Source organism: Bos grunniens, chromosome 3, assembly GCF_055505025.1.
Source record: "Bos grunniens cultivar Pamir isolate PY7600 chromosome 3, Bosgru_T2T1.0, whole genome shotgun sequence".
NCBI classification, from domain to species: domain Eukaryota; kingdom Metazoa; phylum Chordata; class Mammalia; order Artiodactyla; family Bovidae; genus Bos; species Bos grunniens.
In genome coordinates, this window is record NC_141167.1 from 40,545,336 (window position 1) to 40,563,808 (window position 18,473).

The following is an 18,473-nucleotide window of genomic DNA, read 5'->3' on the forward strand; positions in this document are numbered from 1 at the left end:
ATTACTCTTGCCTGGGAAATTCCACAGACAGAGGAGCTTGGCGGCCTACAGTCTATGAGGTTGCAAAGAGTCACACATGACTTAGCAACTAAACAACAACTATATGGAATTTATTGAGAAAATTAGTGGCAAAATACATTTTAGGTGAGAAAAGTGACCCCCTTTGAATAATTTCATGTGTTATGAATTCCAAGTGGGATATGTTTCTGTCATAGTATGTTTACAATTTTTGTCCCTCTCATGAATTCATTAACTGAGTGAATTCATCACTGGGGACAGGGAAAAACAGAGTCCCTGTGCTTGTAACGTATATACTAACAGGAATATGAGATGTGACAAAAGCTACTGGGGTCACTGTTTCGTATAAAATAGCATTTGAGCAGAACCCTAGTGGCAGGAGGGAGCAAGTCCATCCAAAGATACTGTGTTTCAGAAAGAGGAAGCAGAAAATGCACAGGCCCCCGTGGTTGGAAATTGCTCTGCAGGTCTAAGTAGCAAGCTGCATGCCAGTGTGTCTGAAGCAGTGGGGAGAGGGCAGGAGAGACGTTAAAAGGGTGCATGGGATGTAGTTAGGGCTTTTGAACCAAGGTGAAGACTTGGGCTTTTCCTCTCAATTGGTTGGAAAACCGTTGGAGAGTTTGGACCTGTAAGTCAAGAGTGTAAGTGCCAAGAGGCTTGGCCTTAGAGTCAGACACATCTGAGTTCATATCTCGCTCTGCCACTTGAACTAGCTCTGTCCGCTTCCTCATCTATAAAATTGAGGCTTATTCTTCTTTCCATGAAAAGTCTCAGTGAGAAGGAAGAGTAACATGGTGGGGGTAGTATTAATAGTAGAAGAGGTAGATAGCAGTAAGGTAATTTGTTTCTGTTTGTTTTAAGAGGCAGGGTGTGAATGAGAGATGAATGTGCCTGGGTGTGAGAGGGGGCATTCTAAACAAAGCTCCACAATCAGGCCTTGCAGACACTGGGCTGTGGTTTCTGTAGAGAAGGAATAATGCAAATACCCAGATGGCTTGGATCAGCCATGAGTAATAACAGCAGCTGGGCCTTCCAGATCCTGAGAGCTCTCCAACTCACCTCCAGTTTTGAAGCAGTGTGTTAATAAATGAAGAAATGCCAAACAGTAACCAGCACTATTATATTTAAATATTTCTACTTAACAAATTCACTCTTGTGCAATGTAATTGTGCCATTTCTGAGCTAATTTCAGTTTTTATTTTTAAAGCATAAATTTAGAGAATACTGTGTATGCATGGTATGTTCTGTTAGTGTGATACAAGTTCAAGGTTGTATGATCAATACCTTTTTCTTTTCATTCTGTCACTCAATCTCTGTGACTGTGTATAAACTCTCATTAGGAGAAAAGATTAAATGTATAATTTGGGGGCTTTTGATGAATATAAATCCCAGGCCAAAACACCAACCAGCCAACCAACCTTCCAGCTATCTCTCCTGCTCTGCACATTAGACTTTAATAGTCCCTGTTGAATGCTGAGAATGAGGTCCCTGGTAACTTGCTGTTGTGTTCGAATTAGGTGTGCCCTCCTCACACTGGCTACTACATACAGCTTCTACAAATCTACACCTCCTTCTTCTCCTTTGCACTGTCAGCTCTTGAAGAATGGGCTGTCTTAGCATCGCATCATGCAATGCTAGCTTATAGCCTGTGCTCAGTAACAGAAAACTGAGCTGGGCTACATTGGGAAGGTGAGCCCTTCCAGAACATTTAGCTGGAGATGGTTGGACAAAGGAAGCTCACCAGCAGCTCTAGCAGTTTGAGAGACCAAGAGATCTTGATCCCAGGTTAGAACCACGGCCTCTAGGGAAGCCTGGAGTTGTGGGAAAAGTCGTCCCTCCCTGCGTGGATCCAATGTGTGGCTTTGGAGGATGCTGCCTGGTCATTAGTTAGTTCCTCGTTTTGTAAAACAGGGATTCTAACAACGCACTCCCCTCAAGAGTGGTGGTGAGGCAGTTGCTGTTGTTGTTCAGTCGCTAAGTCATTTCCGACTCTTTGCAACCCCATGAACTGCAGCATGCCAGGCTTCCCTGTCCTTCACTATCTCCTGGAGTTTTCTCAAACTCATGTCCATTGTATCAATGATGCTCTCCAACCATCTCATCCTCTGTTACCCTCTTCTCTTCCTGTCCTCAATGTTTCCCAGCATCAGGGTCTTTTCCAGTGAGTCAGCTGTTTGCATCAGGTGGCCAAAGTGTTGGAGCTTCAGCATCAGTCCTTCCAATGAACATTCAGGGTTGATTTCCCTTAGGATTGAATAGTTTGATCTCCTTGCAGTCCAAGGGACTCTCAAGAGTCTTCTCCAACACAATTCAAAGCATCAGTTCTTTGACACTCAGTCTTCTTTATGGTCTGGTTGTCACATCCATACATGACTACTGGAAAAAGCCATAGTTTTGACTATGCTGATCTTTGTTGGCAAAGTAATGTCTCTGCTTTTTAATATCTTGGAGAAGGCAATGGCACCCCACTCCAGTACTCTTGCCTGGAAAATCCCATGGACGGAGGAGCCTGGTAGGCTGCAGTCCATGGGGTCACTAAGAGTTGGACACAACTGAGCGACTTCACTTTCACTTTTCACTTTCATGCATTGGAGAAGGAAATGGCAACCCACTCCAGTGTTCTTGCCTGGAGAATCCCAGGGACGGGGGAGCCTGGTGGGCTGCCGTCTATGGGGTCGCACAGAGTTGGACACGACTGAAGTGACTTAGCAGCTTAGCAGCAGCATAAGGCAATAATATTGCAAACCAAGTGTTTCTTCCTTCTTTTCTTCCTCTTGCCTTCCCAGGACGCTCCACACAAAGCTTAGTCTATCTCTAGTTCTGAATTTGGTGCCTGCAAGTGGAGAGCAGCTATCGGTGCCTGAAGATTTGGAATATGCCCCTTTCTTTTCCTCTAAGTGGTCAGTGGTAATGGGAATTTCTATTTCCTTCTCCTTCCCTCTTTTTTATTTTTTAAGGAATTTTTTTTAAACCAGACTGTACTTTATAGTCTGTGGAAATGTGGATTTATTCAGAAATTCAATAGGGAATTTTATACAGAAATTTATAGGGAATTTATACAGAAAGTCAATATTACTGATATTTCCAGGAGACTCATAGAAGCGTTTTGATTTGAAAGTGTCATTAGTGTAGAATGTATCAAACAGTGATTAGTGGGCATCATCAGGACTACCTGGATGATTCTTGCACATACTGGCCTCCCCAGGGCTCATGGGTCCATTATTTATAAAGGTGGGGGCCCGGGAATCTGCATTTGTTTACAGGCAAATAGGATTTATCTTGTATCTCTAATGAATAATAACCATGACCTTAGTGATGAAAATCCAATTTTCATAGTTGAAAGCACCAACTCTGTGCTTTCCTTCACATTCCTCACATAGATAATAACTTAAGTCCTCACAGCTATGACCTTAACTAGGCATTAAAGTGCAGTTTACATTACATGGCTTTCCCTGGTGGCTCAGATGGTTAAGAATCTGCCAGCAATACAGGAGACCCCAGTTTGATCCCAGGGTCAGGAAGATCCCCTGGCTAAGGAAATGGAAACCTACTCTAGTATTCTCGCCTGGGATATCCCATGGACAGAGGAGACTGGTGGGCTACAGTCCATGGGGTCACAAAGAGTCGGACATGACTAAGCAACTAACACTTTACGTAATGTTACCCATGGAAAGCGTGTAAGTCAATAGCTTTTAGTATATTTCCAGAGTTGTACAATTATCACCATAATCTATTTTTAAAACATTTCATCATCCCCCAAAGAAACTTTATTCTCATTAGCAGTCACTGCCCAAGGGTAGATATTATTACACCCGTTTTTAGAGGCAGGAAAATGGAGGCTCTGGACATTTAAGCAACCTACCTCCAATCCCCACAGTAAAGTAATGGAGCTGAGGACCATGGTCCGACTTCCTTGCTTCCAGAACCCATGATGTTTCCACTATACCATGACCCCCTTTCAGGCACTTAAGACAGATTAAACATTTGTTTGGGGACACGTGCACCCGTGGGTGAGTCATGTCAATGTATGGCAAAAGCCACCACAATATTGTAAAGAAATCATCCTCCAATTAAAATACATAGATTATTTTAAAAATATTTTTTGGTGGGGAGGATAATTTGAGGTTCTGGTTTTATCCTAGTTCAGTAGTTTTAGGTAATGTATTTTCCTTTCCCGTGCTGGCTTTGTAGGGTAAACAAACAGGTTTTAGAGATAAATAACAAGGTCCTACTATATAGCACAGGGAACTATATTCAGTATCCTATGATAAATCATAATGGAAAAGAATGTAAAAGAATGCATGTATATGTATAACTGAGTCACTTCACTATACAGCAGAAATTAACACTGTAAATCACCTACACTTCAATAAAATAAATTTTTAAAAATGTTTTAGTTTTAGTTCCTTATGCAGCATAGTCTGATTTTAAGAGTTACATTAGAAATCAGCATGAGTGGGGCCTTCACTAGTGGTCCGTGGTTAATAACCTGCCTTCTAGTGGAGGGGATGCAGGTTCCATCCCTGGTTGGGGAACTAAGCTCCCACATGCCAAAGGGCAACTAAGCCTGGACCACAACACGGATCACTAAAGATCCCACATGCTGAAATGAAGATCCCGCGTGCTGCAACTAAGATACAATGCAGCCAAATAAATAAATACTTTTTTAAAAGTCAGCATTACTGAAAGCCAGGAGAAACCAGTGTTTGGTCCTGTCCCTGGGGGTGACTCATACCTCTGTAAGACTTGCTTTCTTCTTCTGTCAACTAAGGGAGTTGTTCCAAATCTTTTATTGATTCATTAAGCATTATTAGCTATTTATGGTGATTATACTAGATGCTGGATATTCAGAGAAAATAATGGCAATTTTAATACCGGCTATACTTAATTGGGCAAAAAATATGTCAGACACTGTCCCAGCTGTCATTCCATTTAGTTCTAACTTTCAAACCTGGTAGATAGTGAAGATCATTCTCTTCTCTAGGAAGCTGGAGGTATGTCGCTTAAATTCCCATGAGGAAACTTAGTCTTAGAAGGTTTAAACAATTTGTGTTGGTCACCCGGCTGAGATGGCTGAGGTCTGAATGATTCCAAAGCCTGGACCTTAGTCCTCACACTGCTATCTCGGCAAGCAGAAGTTGTTCTTACCTTCACTACTCATGTTTCTAAACAAATACTTGCAGCACAATGTGAAAGTAAATAATTCAGTGAAGGCTCTAAAGGAGGTTTAATTTTCTCACCTCTTTTTGGGTGGGTCCTGAGAAGGCTCAACCCAGATAAGCCTCTGGGTTCTGTTGGAGGCATAGCTGATAATGCCTTTCTCCCTCTCCTGTAGAAGCTCTTTGCTTACTATCTGCAGGTGGGTGTTTTAGGACTACTTCACTCCTGTAGTACCAGGCAGAACCCTGTTTGTTAAGCAGTACTAGGCTGGGAGGGACCAGCACCTCTGGGATATATTTGCCAACTTCAGTTTACTCCTGTGGCCTCCTTGGCCATGTGTTTACAGAGCCGGACTCGAATAAACTAGACATACAGAGAGTCCTTCTGCAGGTGTTCCCCAGCAAGTACTGGGTTGGTCAAAAACTTCATTCGGATTTTTCCATATGATGGAATTCCGTTCCTTTCATTTTTTCAAACCCAAATGAACTTTTCTGGCCAATTCTTTAACATCAGTAACCAAAAGGAAAGTCGCTTTCTCAAGGACACAACTTGCCCGTGGGTTGCTCAAGAAACTTGAAGAAGGCAGTTTGTTGAGCCTGGGAGCCAAGCTTGTCAAGGCACTGGGAGCTAATGGGAAAGCCATTTCCTGAAAATATGGAGTTTTTAATAAGTCTTGTCACTGTGGAAGGCTTCAGAGTGCTGATTTGGAAGAGTTCCTGAAGTTGGGAGGAGGACACAGGAAATCTCAAATGACTTTTTATTCCTGGGAATGGCTGTTCTTTTTGAAGGATTTTTAAAAGCTACTATTTACTGAGCGCTTATTGTATGTCAGGAATAAGTGCTACGTAAGCACTGAACCTCACAAAAGCCCTATGAATTCGCTATTATTGTCACTTCTCTTTTACAAATTAGGAAATGCTGTACATCTAACCTCTCCATAGCCACTCAGCTGGTAACAGGATTTTGTGTGCGTGTGTTTTTTTTAACTTTTCTTTTACATTCCTATTTTTTTAAACCCTAAAATCTCGAAAAAACATTTGAGCCAGCATTTATTTATTCATTATAATTATACTGTGAATCTGAGCCCAGGGAACCATATTCATTGAGATGTGAGTTAATGATTATTGCTGAGAATCATGGCATGCTGGAGCCATTGCAGGCAGGCTTGTTACCATGGTATTCAATATGCGTGACAGGCACCCTGGCTGTGAGAGCCTGAAAGATGATACAGTGAGGAGGACCTGGGAGACATTCGTGTAATCATATTAGCATCACATTTATTCCAGAAAGGCTGACTGCTCGGCTTCATGTCTTAATGTCCACATTTAAACTCATCACTCTCAAGATTGGCTTTCTCTACTTAAATTTTCTTGTTAAAATATCTGTTCCTCTAATATTTTGCCTCTCCTGCTGCAACAAGTTTTAGAGATATGTTTATAACATTTTTCCTAATAATTTAAGTCAGATTTTACCAACAAATATAATTTTCTCGACACATCTATTTCATATAGCAGAAAGACCCAGCCTTAGAAGCTGCTCAAAAGTCTAGCCATTGATAGTTTAATAAGATTCTAGTACAACAATAGAGTAGAAATTTTAGGATCACCAAGTTTTATATAATCTAACTCAATTTTTCCCTTTATAGGTTAGGGAAAGTAGATATAGGGAGGCTTAAAGCCTTCATCAGGCATAGAGATGGTTTATACAGAGCTGGTTTATATGGAGTTGCAATTTGACATTGTTAGTTATTAGCATTTGTGACAAATTTAGATTTATAGTTTCTGTGCTTAATGATTATACTAAAAAAAAGCACCTCTTTACATAAAAGGATGTACCAGAAAAATTCTATTTGGATATGGCATAAATGAACATTCCATTTGAAAACCATACAAACAGCCTCACAGTAGCAAGCATATTTTGAAATGTCGAAAACTAGTCTTCAGCTCAGAATGCAACATTGCAGCTATGCTTTAAACTCGAACAGTTGCTTTTCATTAAGTTATTTTTAAATCATTTTTTTGAACAACTATTTCTCCATCTTATTCCATAATATCTATGGAAGTGTTGTAGGGGTTGTAAAATTAAAGAAAACAGTCCCTTGGAGGATTTTATAATTTTACAAAGGAGATAAGACTCATGGGAAAATTTATTTAAGGTCCTTCAAGTGTCATTTGAAGGATCAAAGGCAATCCAGTTCATTTGGCTCCTAAAGTTGTCACAGACCCTTGGGATAGTAACCGGCTTCTAAATGGACTCGACAGTTTTCGTTGTGAGAAGGTTTAGCAACAGTGGAGGGAAGTGGATGCATGCTTCTGAGCATGTGGAATATAAACATTCTTAAAGCACCTATTTCATCATGTCACTCCCCAACTACAAATCCTTTCTAATGGTTCTTTATTTATTGGCAAAGAGACATTTATTCATTTACTCATTCAAAAAATATTTACTCAGTGCCTAGCATATGTGTAAAATCCAACTCCTCTTCCTGGCTTGAAAGACCTCCAGAGTCTAGCCCCATCATTACTCTTCCATTGAGTTCAGTTTTATTTCCAAAAGCTCCCCTTATGCAACTGACTTTGTGTCATAACTACAGACTTGCAGGGTCTCTAGATTGTAAGCTTTTCTACAATAGAAGCAATCTTCTTATCTTTGAACCCCCATTTTCCAAACATACAGACCTGTGCTGAGTAAGTCCATTTTAAGGATTTTCTTAAAGCCAAAGGATGTAGAACATAGGGTCCATGTGGGCAAGGAGTTTGTTACATTCATTTTTGTATCCTTAATATCCAGAACAGTGCCTGGCCCAAAGTACTTAGTAAGACCCTCTCTGTGAATGCTCTGAAATGTTCTCGCCTAAGCTCTTTTTTCTTTTTTCCTATTTAAATCTGACCTCAATTTCAAGCCCACGTCCCATCTCTTCAGAGTCCTGCCTCCCATCTCCCCCACCTCCCCAACCCTCCATGAACTCTGACAGCACCTTGGGTCTGTGCCAGGCATGCTGAGTTCATACGGAGACTGCATTGCACTGTTCACTATTCCTTCTTACTTTTAATTTTTAATTTCTTCCTCCAACTAGAGAGCTCAGTCTAGAGCTATATTTTACATAGTTTCTGACTCTGTCAGAAAGGACATGATTGATTCACTGAGTTATTAACTAAGCATAGTCATTTAAGTCTAGAAAGGGTTTCAGGGTTTCCAGTTCCCTTTGTCCTTAATGGATGGATTCCTAAGGACCTGAGCATTTGTGCAGGCTTGTGCACAGATAGAACACTGAGTACCAAAGACTATTTTAAAGTGCCCTCCTCTAAGAATAAATGCATAGCTATTTAAATACCCCACCATTCTTTTTTCCCCTTCAAGGTGAAATTTAAAAAGCCTTAATGGAGATCAAAGGTGTAGGGAGTGAGGAAGAGTTAGGAGAGTGGAAGTAGGGGAGTGGAAATCTGGCACCACCTGCAAAGCGAGTCAGTTTCTGAGAGGTTCCACGTGCATTGTCATGAATATTACTTATAGTCAAGTTACACTGGCTAAAGGCTGAATCTTTCCAACATGTGGAACTGATTTGCTTGCTTTTTTCCCTCTTACTCCCTTTGAAAGCCACAACAACAACAACAACAAAAATTCAATAACCCTTCAGAAGCTTTATTGCATTTAGGAAAGTGTTTCCGTCTTGTTTTGCCCGTCTTTGTTCTCTGGGTTCGTATTTACCCACTGACTCTCCTGGTTTCAATGCTACAACAGGAAATCAAGTGATCAAGGCTAGAAACTTTGCTTGCTGAGATTATTGCTTTAGATTTCCCCGGCTAAATCAGACTGCAGCCTATTGCTTTTCCCCTGTAATTTCTTTTTCTTTTTTTTTAATTTTATTTTATTTTTAAACTTTACATAATTGTATTAGTTTTGCCAAATATCGAAATGAATCCGCCACAGGTATACATGTGTTCCAAAACTAGCAGCCCTTTGTAAAGGTGACAGTTGTCACCGATTTGTGACTCCGTGCCAAGCTTCCTTGCTATTCAGAGCTTCTGTTGGTATGAAGGGTGTTAACTGCCTTCAGATTAAGGAATTCATAATTTGAGTTCTTTTGCAAGCTTTAAGTAGCCAAGGGGCTATGTGTGTATGTACTTAGAGCCTGAAGAGGACAGGGAAGGAAAAACAGAGGTAATGGGGGAAGGCTCTATTAATAGCTTGTTGAGAGAAGGGTAAGTTTTTTATCTTAAAGAGAAAGGACACTTTCTTCCCTTTTTCGCCAGCTGATTGACAGGCCAAACTAACGGTCTGATGACTTAATACTTAAATTAATGGGTGCACACATGCTTATTTTGCTTACTATGTACAGTTCACTGTGGTAAGGACTCATGGCATGGACCAGTTATCAAAGAATTTACAACAAAGTCAGAACCTAGAAGTCCAAAAGAGTGGAATGAAATAAACTGTAAACAGTAGTTGGTTTTTACTGGATGGTCAGACAATAGATTATTTTTCTCCTCTTCTTCCTTTACATATTTTCAAATTTTCTACAGTGTATGTATTGTTTTAATTGTAGCATAGACTGTCTTTATTGCAGAGATTCAGAGAAGGGAGAAATTATCTTTGGGAAGTTGTTAAGAATGAGGTGAGATTTGAGTTGGTAAATATTTGTACAGGTATTTTTGCTCCCTTATACCTCTAACCATCATAGAATTAACCGTCATTAACAGAATATTGTTAAGAGGTTAACATAAATGGAATAGAAGAATAATAGAATAACTATCAAGATTGTTTGAATAACTATCATAATGGTATGTGAAATATATTCATAATGTTTTTAGTGTAGTCTATATAAATTTATCTTCACATGAATCAGGTTAACATACACGACGTTCCTAATGCTGGACAGATAGTAGCATTAGCTATTATCATGTTTTATATATAGCAACTGTAAAACAAAATAAGGAAGTCTGTTGGGCAGGACATGTGTGTACAGGGTACCATTTGCACAGGGTCATCTATTGTATACTGATTAGTTTTGTTTTAAATTCCCAATCTAGGCGTCTTCCTCTACTATGATTTTCAGTACCTAAGCATTTCCTTTTGTCATGATCTGCAATAGCCCTGTTTCTTACAAATCACCATGGTATTCAAGATCAGTTTTTTATAGTAAGGATGAAGCATGAGACCCTGGACTTATTTTTTCCTCTGTAAGCTCTCAAGGTGGTGATCTTGTACAAATGATTCTTTGTAGAGTTTAGTTGTAACTCCGAATGTATGTCCTTTTTTTTCCTAGTGTGTCAACTCTTTGAAAAATGTCTTTATCCATCATAAAGGAAATTCATGCTCCATTTTGAGATTAGGGGGATGGGGAGGAGGGAATATATATATGTTCTGGATTCATTATTCGCAGGCAAGCCCTGTTACTATTAGAGTCATTTTCTAGATTTTACCTAAGTTTTCTTTATTAAGATGATGATTATATAGAGGATGATACATAAACTTAGGAGTAAGGCAAATTTTGCACCCAGACTTGGCCACTTACTTACAGTGTTCTACATTTGGGCAAACTAAACTTCTCAGAACCTGTTTTCTCCCCTGTAAAATGATGACGTAGTAACTACTATGAAGAGTTGTTGTATTAAGTGAAATGTGTTGCAAAGCCCCTGAATCCATTCTGTGCCCTTGTTAATGTATATGATAACACTTACGTATAATGTGACCCCCACACATATAATTAGAACAGTATGTGTATATTTAAATGCTGATTTTAAAATATGAACAATAAGAAAAGTAATTGTAAACATTTTTATTAGCTGTGCAATATATTTTTGATTGGATGAAGAGTAATTAATTGGTTCCCCTGTTGTTAGTCACTTAGGTTATTATTTTTAGTGGTAACCTTTTTAACACTCTTAATAAACTCTTTTCTGGAGTTACCTGTATCCAGAATGAACAAGTTTAGAGATTTTTTTCAGTGATGGAGATTTCTGGCACCAGATTTGTGATCTCAGAATGAGAATGAGAGTGACCTTATAAAATGTCGTTTTTCTGGATTTTCTATATGTTTTTCAGAGTGAGGTTAAATAGTTTGGTAAAAATCAGATGATTCCTATTCTGGGCAGAAGAAATCCTTTATAACCTAGTAGAAGTTTATTCATGGAGTATGCTTTAGGGGAGAATAAAGTTATGCATATGTTTTCTTCCCTGAAACACTTAAAAATTTAAGTTGTCATTAATTCCCTGTCCAGTGGTTGTTGGAGTTTGTATTAATGACAGCACTTTCTCTTTTAAGGGTTAATGTTGGTTAACATCTCAAGATAACAGTGGTGACCTATATTTTCTTCCCCTTTGGCCTCAATTCCTAGAATGGTAGGAAGAGATCCAGAGAGGAATGAAGCTGTTAGTGAATTTGTCAGCCAAACTGGCTTGAGACAGAGAGCTGTAAACATCAAGAGAATACACTTTTGAATTAAAATTCAGTCCTGCATTTTCTTAGCAAAGATCAGGGAAGGAGACCAACAGAATCTCATTAGATTTGCAGAGGTATTTATTTCTCTGCTGTGGTTTTGTGCCCTACCATTCATTTAAACATCTAGTTAAAATTTGGCAGAGCTGTTGGCAGGGTGAAGGTGGGGCCAACTGTCTGGACTGACCATCTTATTGAACACTCTTGTAATTGTTGCTATTCCAGTTAAGTAGAATTCTCTTACCCTCTGTTAAGCAGACTCAATTAAATGGAGAGATTTGGGAGGGAAAGATAGTGGGTAGGGAGGATGGGTCAATGGAGTGAGGACTTGGGGACAGGCAAGGACTAAAGTGGGAAAGTAGCCACCACCACCCCACCCCCCTGCCCATACACACCCACTGCCCCCTCCCCGCCCTCCCCCGCCCACACCAGGATGTCTTTGTTTTTTTCTTCCCTTGCAAGAGAGGTCTGGGGAAACTGTATTCAAGTGCTCTTTAATTTCCTCTTGGGGGGAGGAGGAGGAATGCAGTTCTTAGGAAATAAAAGAACAATATATACAGAGGCAATGTGATTAACTTGCATTATGTAAGTTTAGATCATCCAAGTTGGATGAGATTCTAATAAAGACACCTTTTTTATTTTCTTGCTGAAAATTCAAGTTAGTACAGTACCATTGAATGAGAAGCTGAACAACTAAGTCATGTTGTATACCTAGGGTGTGAGAGAGTAATTAATATGTAGCCTCAGGGAAGGCTCAGGAGACCTTATCTTTGCATTGCTAAGTAACTCCTCAGTATTGGTACCGTCCAGTTTCATCTGGATTGCAGAGTGAGATGTAGATTCTTTTTTGAGTATAGCCCAGGTAATAGATTATTGTGCTTTTTAGAAATGTAGAAATAATTTTTTTAAATATACAAAAAAAAGTTTGTCTAGGGTGCATTTTAAAGAGACTGCCTAGAGTGTGCATATAAAGTAGACTTATTGCAGTATAGCATATACACAACACAGTGTACAGTCACACATATATAGCTGGATGAGCCCTCACAAAAGCACACACATCCTTGTAACCAGCATCTCGATCAAAAGACAGAACACTTGAGCATCCCAGAAGCAGCCTTCACATCCTAATCAGTTGAAGGCAACCACTATCCTGGCTTCTAATCAGCTAGATTGGCTTTGCCTGGTTTTGAACTTGATAGAAACGGGATTTCATTCTTTGTGTCCTGGTGTCTAGCTTCTTTCGCTCAGTGTTACTTGTGAGAGTCATCATGTTGATGCATGTTGCAATTGTGCCTTCATTTCATCTCACCCAAATACTCCACCCTGTGAATTCACACAATTTGTCTATTCTGTTGCTGATTGGCATTCGTATAATTTCCAGGTTGGGGCTCTTATGAGTAGTGCTGTTATGAACATTCTTAAGTTTTTCTTTTGATAAACATGTACACATTTCTGCTAGGTATATACCAGGATAGGAACTGCTAGGACATAGGATGTGCAAATAATTTAGAAGATATTGTCAGTTTTCCAGGCTATGTGTTTTAATGAGAGAAAGGTCAGTTTTGTCTTTAGATCAGGGTATTCAGTTGCCCTGAGCTGCATCTTCTTGTTGCTCTTTTAATTATGGAAATAAATATGACTGACAAAAAGGGGTTGGTGAACTATTATCCTTAAAATAACTTGTTTAAAAAAAAAATACTCCTCACCCATTTTAATGATCTGTTCATTATACAACAAAGTGTATTTTTATTTCTAGTATTTGGCAAGAATGAGAAAGAATAGTGGGCAAGAACAAGCCTTTTACTTCCAGGGATTTGTGCATTGAGGAGATTGACTTCAAACCCCCTCCAGCTTGTGTTCGAATTAAGAGTTCAAATGTCTGGAATTCCCTTGGTCCTCCAGGGAACTGGAATAAGGGAAAGTGACAACTTGGAAATAGAATGTGGAATGCCCACTCCACCCATGTGTACCCTACCTCTGTTACTGAGAGTAAATCCTCAGAGAGGATGAACAGTCTGACCTTTTGGGATTGCTTCTTCATGTCATGCTTTAAGAAAACTTTTTTCCACTTTCGCTTTTCAAATTCTCTAACAACCAAGAAATTCTTGCAGTCACCAAATGTCAGCTAGGTATACTGTTTGGAATTCCTAGCTCTCAAATTAGAAATAAAATCCACACAAAACTCTGTATTCTATTCCTTTCACAATTTTCGGTAGCGACAGAAAGTAATAAAAGATAAAGTCTTTGGGACTCCTGTGTGTATGTGCTCACTTGTGTCTGACTTTTTCTGAACTATAGCCTGCAAGGATCTTCTGTCCATGGGATTTTCCAGGCAAGAGTACTGAAAGAGTTTGCCATTTCCTTCTCCAGGGGATCTTCCCAACCCAGGGATTGAACCCATATTTAATTACTCCTGACACTGGTTTTATATATAAAATGTTACACATATATAAAGTGTTACATATATATAAAATGTTACACCAGCACATTATATCTTGCTTAAAATGAAATGGATAGGAAAAAAAACAAATCCTCATTTTTTCCTGCATGCAGATTATCCTTAAGAAAAAGATAATGTGAATAAATTTATTAGCTGTGCTAGAAAAAATGCATGTTTTTAATTTAACCTAGGTTTAGACTTCAGTACTTGAAATTTTTTTTTTTAACCTGTGATACATTGAAGTTTTGAGCTTTAGTTTTTAATTTGTAAAATTGGTTTCAGATCGCTGCCCACCACATAGGGTTATTGTGGAGATGAAATGAGATCATTTATGTGAAATTGTAAATTATGAAAGTACTAAGCCTAATAAGCCTTTGAGAGCTGGACTTTGCAGGCCTTGCATTTTAGGAAAGATTATTACTGTCCATTAATCTAGAGCATAATGGAAATTCACTCTATATCTTGAAATCCTGTGCTTACTACTTTTAACCTTGCACCACACATTGTGTTTACTATCTCGTTTCTTCTGACTTTTCACTAACACCCCACACCCCCGTGGGGAAAGGATAGGGGCAAAAAAGTGTTTGCTTGGTGACATCTCCAAGCTAGTATTCTAGCAGGCCACCTTTCCTTTCACTTCTTGGGATGGTGAGAGGGTTGTGTAAAGTAAGTAGTTTGCAGGGGCACTGCTGCTCATGTCTATAACTTCTTTCTCTGAAAATTTTCTTTTACCCACCATATTTATTAGGTGTCAAGAATATAGAAATGCTTACAAGCCATATAAAGCTCTATGTAAAGTATTGGCTGTCATTATTAATAATTATTAGGATAATGAATGTGTAAAACAGGGACTGAACACAGCCTGGCAAACACTTCCAGGCTTATATTCCTTATTACTACTGAGGAACTCGCTTTTCTTTTAACAACAAAGAAGAGGGAAGGATCTGGGTTCCTTACTAGGTATGGCCATTGGTGGATGTTGGCTTGAGCAAAGTGGATCTGATTTGCTTCCCAGGACACGGGTTGCTCCAGCAGTTCCTCTTGTAGGAACATCTTCCAGGACAGGACAGATAATGTATCCCCTGAAATTTCACTGCCAGAAATGAAATAAGAAATTGACCACACTCTTTCAGATCTAGAGACACTACATGAATTGTGTTAATTCATGTTATGTTATTCACTTTAATAAAAGTGCACTCTTGGTACCAAGCAGGTTGTAAAAATCAAATTACACAAAAACTGTATATGGTCTGAGAGTTAGGTGACAATAACATTGACTCAGTCTCTAAAAGCGTTGTTGTCTAGCTAACTAAGGCATTCTCCAGAAAACTGGGGCTGGAGGTCTTCAGATTCATAATCCCTTCTCCGAAACCAGATCTGTTTTAGAATTCAGGATCCTGATGTACCATGATGTCAAACACCCTGAGTGAGATCTAAAGCAGAACCCTATAATCAGATGCATTAATACATCTGCATCATAAAGAATAAATCCCCACACTAAGTGGTTTAATAAAGACTATAAATACAAGTTAGGATTTACTGCCAATAAGTTCAGATCATGTCATATTTTGTTAGCAAATGTGTTACGCGCACCTTTTGATTTTCAGGGACTTTTGAATTTTGGAACTGTGCATAAGGGATTGTTGATCGGCATTATGTTTGGGTGTTAGCTCCTAATAGGAGTTCCTTTCCTATGTGTTAAGATACTATGTAACAACTGCTCATGAGACAGTAGGGTGAGTAGCACCATTTTGGGGGGGGGGGTGGAGCTGGGTTCAAATTCCAGCCATGAAGAGTGACTTTGGGAAAGTTATGTAATTTCCCAGCGTCTTAGTTTTTTTATCTTTGGGGCTGCAGGAATTATTACATAAGATATGCACATAAGGTACAATGTACATTGCATTAGGCACTCTTTAAAATGTGTCCATTTCCTCAGTTAAATAAGGAGCAAAGAGTTGGACACAACTGAGCAACTGAACTGAACTGAATGGTGCTTGTCACAGAGGTGTTTTATGAGTCCTAAATAGACGTAACCTGCTTTCCTATCAGCAGAGTCGTTTTTAGGGAAAAAAGACAATAAATATGAATGAATGAATGGCTCACTGAAAATTATGATATTCATAATTAGAATTTTCCAGACTGTAATTCCATCCCATTCCGTCTCAGGCCTTCCAAACTGCTTCCCTTCCCCCAGCAGCAACCCCCTATTCCACTCCTCCCCAAGCCCCAGCACCTTGATCTTCCTTCATTTGCACAGCACTTGATGACCTTGGTGCTTGTCTTCCTCACCACAACCACGCAGGTGTGTGAGGCCGTCTGGGAAGCTGTCCCAGACGCTGACAAACCCTCGGCAGTGGGATACAAAGGCAAAAGGGAAATTCTGGCTGACATCTCCAGATCTGACTGCTTGCTCATCTGGAGAGTTCCAGAGGTATCTTTAAAGTTTTAGGGTAAATGATGAGGCTGCTGTACTTTTTTATTCCCCCCAGCCCCTAACGGATACATCTCTTGGGTTCTCTATTTTTTTTTTCCTTTTTCAGTTGGTTATAGTTCAGTCACTTGTGATTGGTCAGTAAACGTGGGGTTCGGTAGAGTCGTAAGTCTGCAAGATGTAAATGCCAGCAGTGGCTGCAGGAGTGGGTATCAGCGAGGCAGAGACCAGGGGAAGAATGTGTGTGCTTGTGTGCCACAGCTTGGACTGATGTCTTGGCGTGGTTGTCGTATTTCCTGGCATGTAAGGATTGGATCCTCTCTTAAGGCCACATGTATTTGGCAAGCCCTGTTATACTACTTTTTCAAAGGGGTGCTTGGGTAATGAAGGTGGTAGATAATATTGGGTAGGTACCAGTTGGACAGGGACATGAGAGAATATGGAAAAAATCCTTTTTAAAGAGCTTTATTACATTAGATTGTAGTGTCTGTAAACAATTACTGCATTCAGGGAGTTGCAGGGCTTAAATGAGAAACACAGCTTTGTCAGATTATACCAGTCGGATAAAATGGCATGGGCTCCGGAAATCTATAATTAAATGTATTTTTGAAAATGAAAAATATAGCGTAACATCTGGTTTATTTCACTACAGAAGTGCCTGGGTATTGCTTCCATCAGTGTGATTGACTCTGGCTGATATTTGGATTTCTCTGTGTAAAGTAACTATTTTAATTAAATTTTTTCTGCTTGATTCTCTTTGTGCTGTAAACAGATTATTCACACACACACATTCATATAGAAAATGGTTTGCCTTATTTAGAAAATCTAATGTGTGTTCATTTTCTGTTCCTTGCAGCGGATATTCAACTCCTTTGTTTACACTGAGAAAATTTCGAATGGAGAAAGTGAAGTGCAGCAGGTAAGAGGTGATGGCACACTTGCATTCTCTGTCTTTGGATTGCTTTTGGCTTCATGACTCTTTCCAATCTCCATGTGAGGTTGTCTGTTGCTCTTTATATATGATTTCATACACATCTTAGGCAAATGATGACACCCTCCCACTTAGGTTCTTATAAGCAATTGGAATAATGGTTATAGGATGGTTTTCTGCTATACATTGAAAATACTATTTAGTCCCTTGTTATTTTTTTGGAAATTCCAAAACTCAGATTTTAAAATATTAGAAATGATTTCATCTGCTATAGGAAAAAGTACTCAGGCTGTGGAATCAGACAAACCCCAGGTCAAATTCTGGTTTTTCTACTTATTTCATGACTCTCAGGAAGAGATTTAGCCTTTTGAGCTACAGTTTCTTAATCTTGAAATAGGTGGAGATATATCTGCTTGATGGGGTTGTGAGAATTAAATGAAATAATGTCCAGTTGACTGAGAATAAGTGAAATACGGTAGGTGGATGGCCTGATGTAGAAGCAGCTCAGTGAATGTTGGATTCTTTTGTTCTCTTATTTTTCTTGCCTCTGGCTTTCTTCCACTGCCACTTTTCTCCCATCTTCTCAGTGCTCCGTGGCGTCAAAAAGTTCTAAGGCCATATTCTATTCACTTTATTTATAGCTGGCTTCAAATGGACTGCTTCCTAAACTAAAACATAGTGTTGGTGAACTTGGTCATAAATAATTGATCTGTGCTTGAAAAAAAAGGGTGGTAAAGAGGATTCTGGGTTTTAATTTCAGCTAATCCACCAACCTCATTACACCATATGACTGCCAACTAGTCATTTGAAGCTAGATTAGAAACTTAAGTAAAACACAGGACCAAGCTGAAAACCAGAGTGTAACAGAGTGTTTCCATAGAATAAAAAAATAACTATAGGAAAATACAAAATAATTTAAACTCCCTGAGTTGCTGCCTTTATCTTACTCATGTTGACTCGATCGGAACTTCAAAAGTGCTATGCAGAAGGACTAAGTTTTCAAGTGTCATTAATGTTAAGTTATTTATAGGATACTTATTTATTTATAATAAAT

The 18,473-nt window shown here is 39.2% G+C and overlaps 1 protein-coding gene across 2 annotated transcripts in view; it reads left to right on the forward strand.

Annotated features, from left to right (window-relative positions):
* The window catches only part of CACHD1 (cache domain containing 1), a 235,715-nt gene that overhangs the window by 79,349 nt on the left and 137,893 nt on the right, over positions 1 to 18,473 (forward strand). For both annotated transcript variants that reach the window (XM_086390374.1, XM_086390375.1), the window contains exon 2: positions 17,345 to 17,407. In XM_086390374.1, the coding sequence (XP_086246500.1) occupies positions 17,345 to 17,407 (63 nt within the window). The remainder of the gene's footprint in view (positions 1 to 17,344; positions 17,408 to 18,473) is intronic.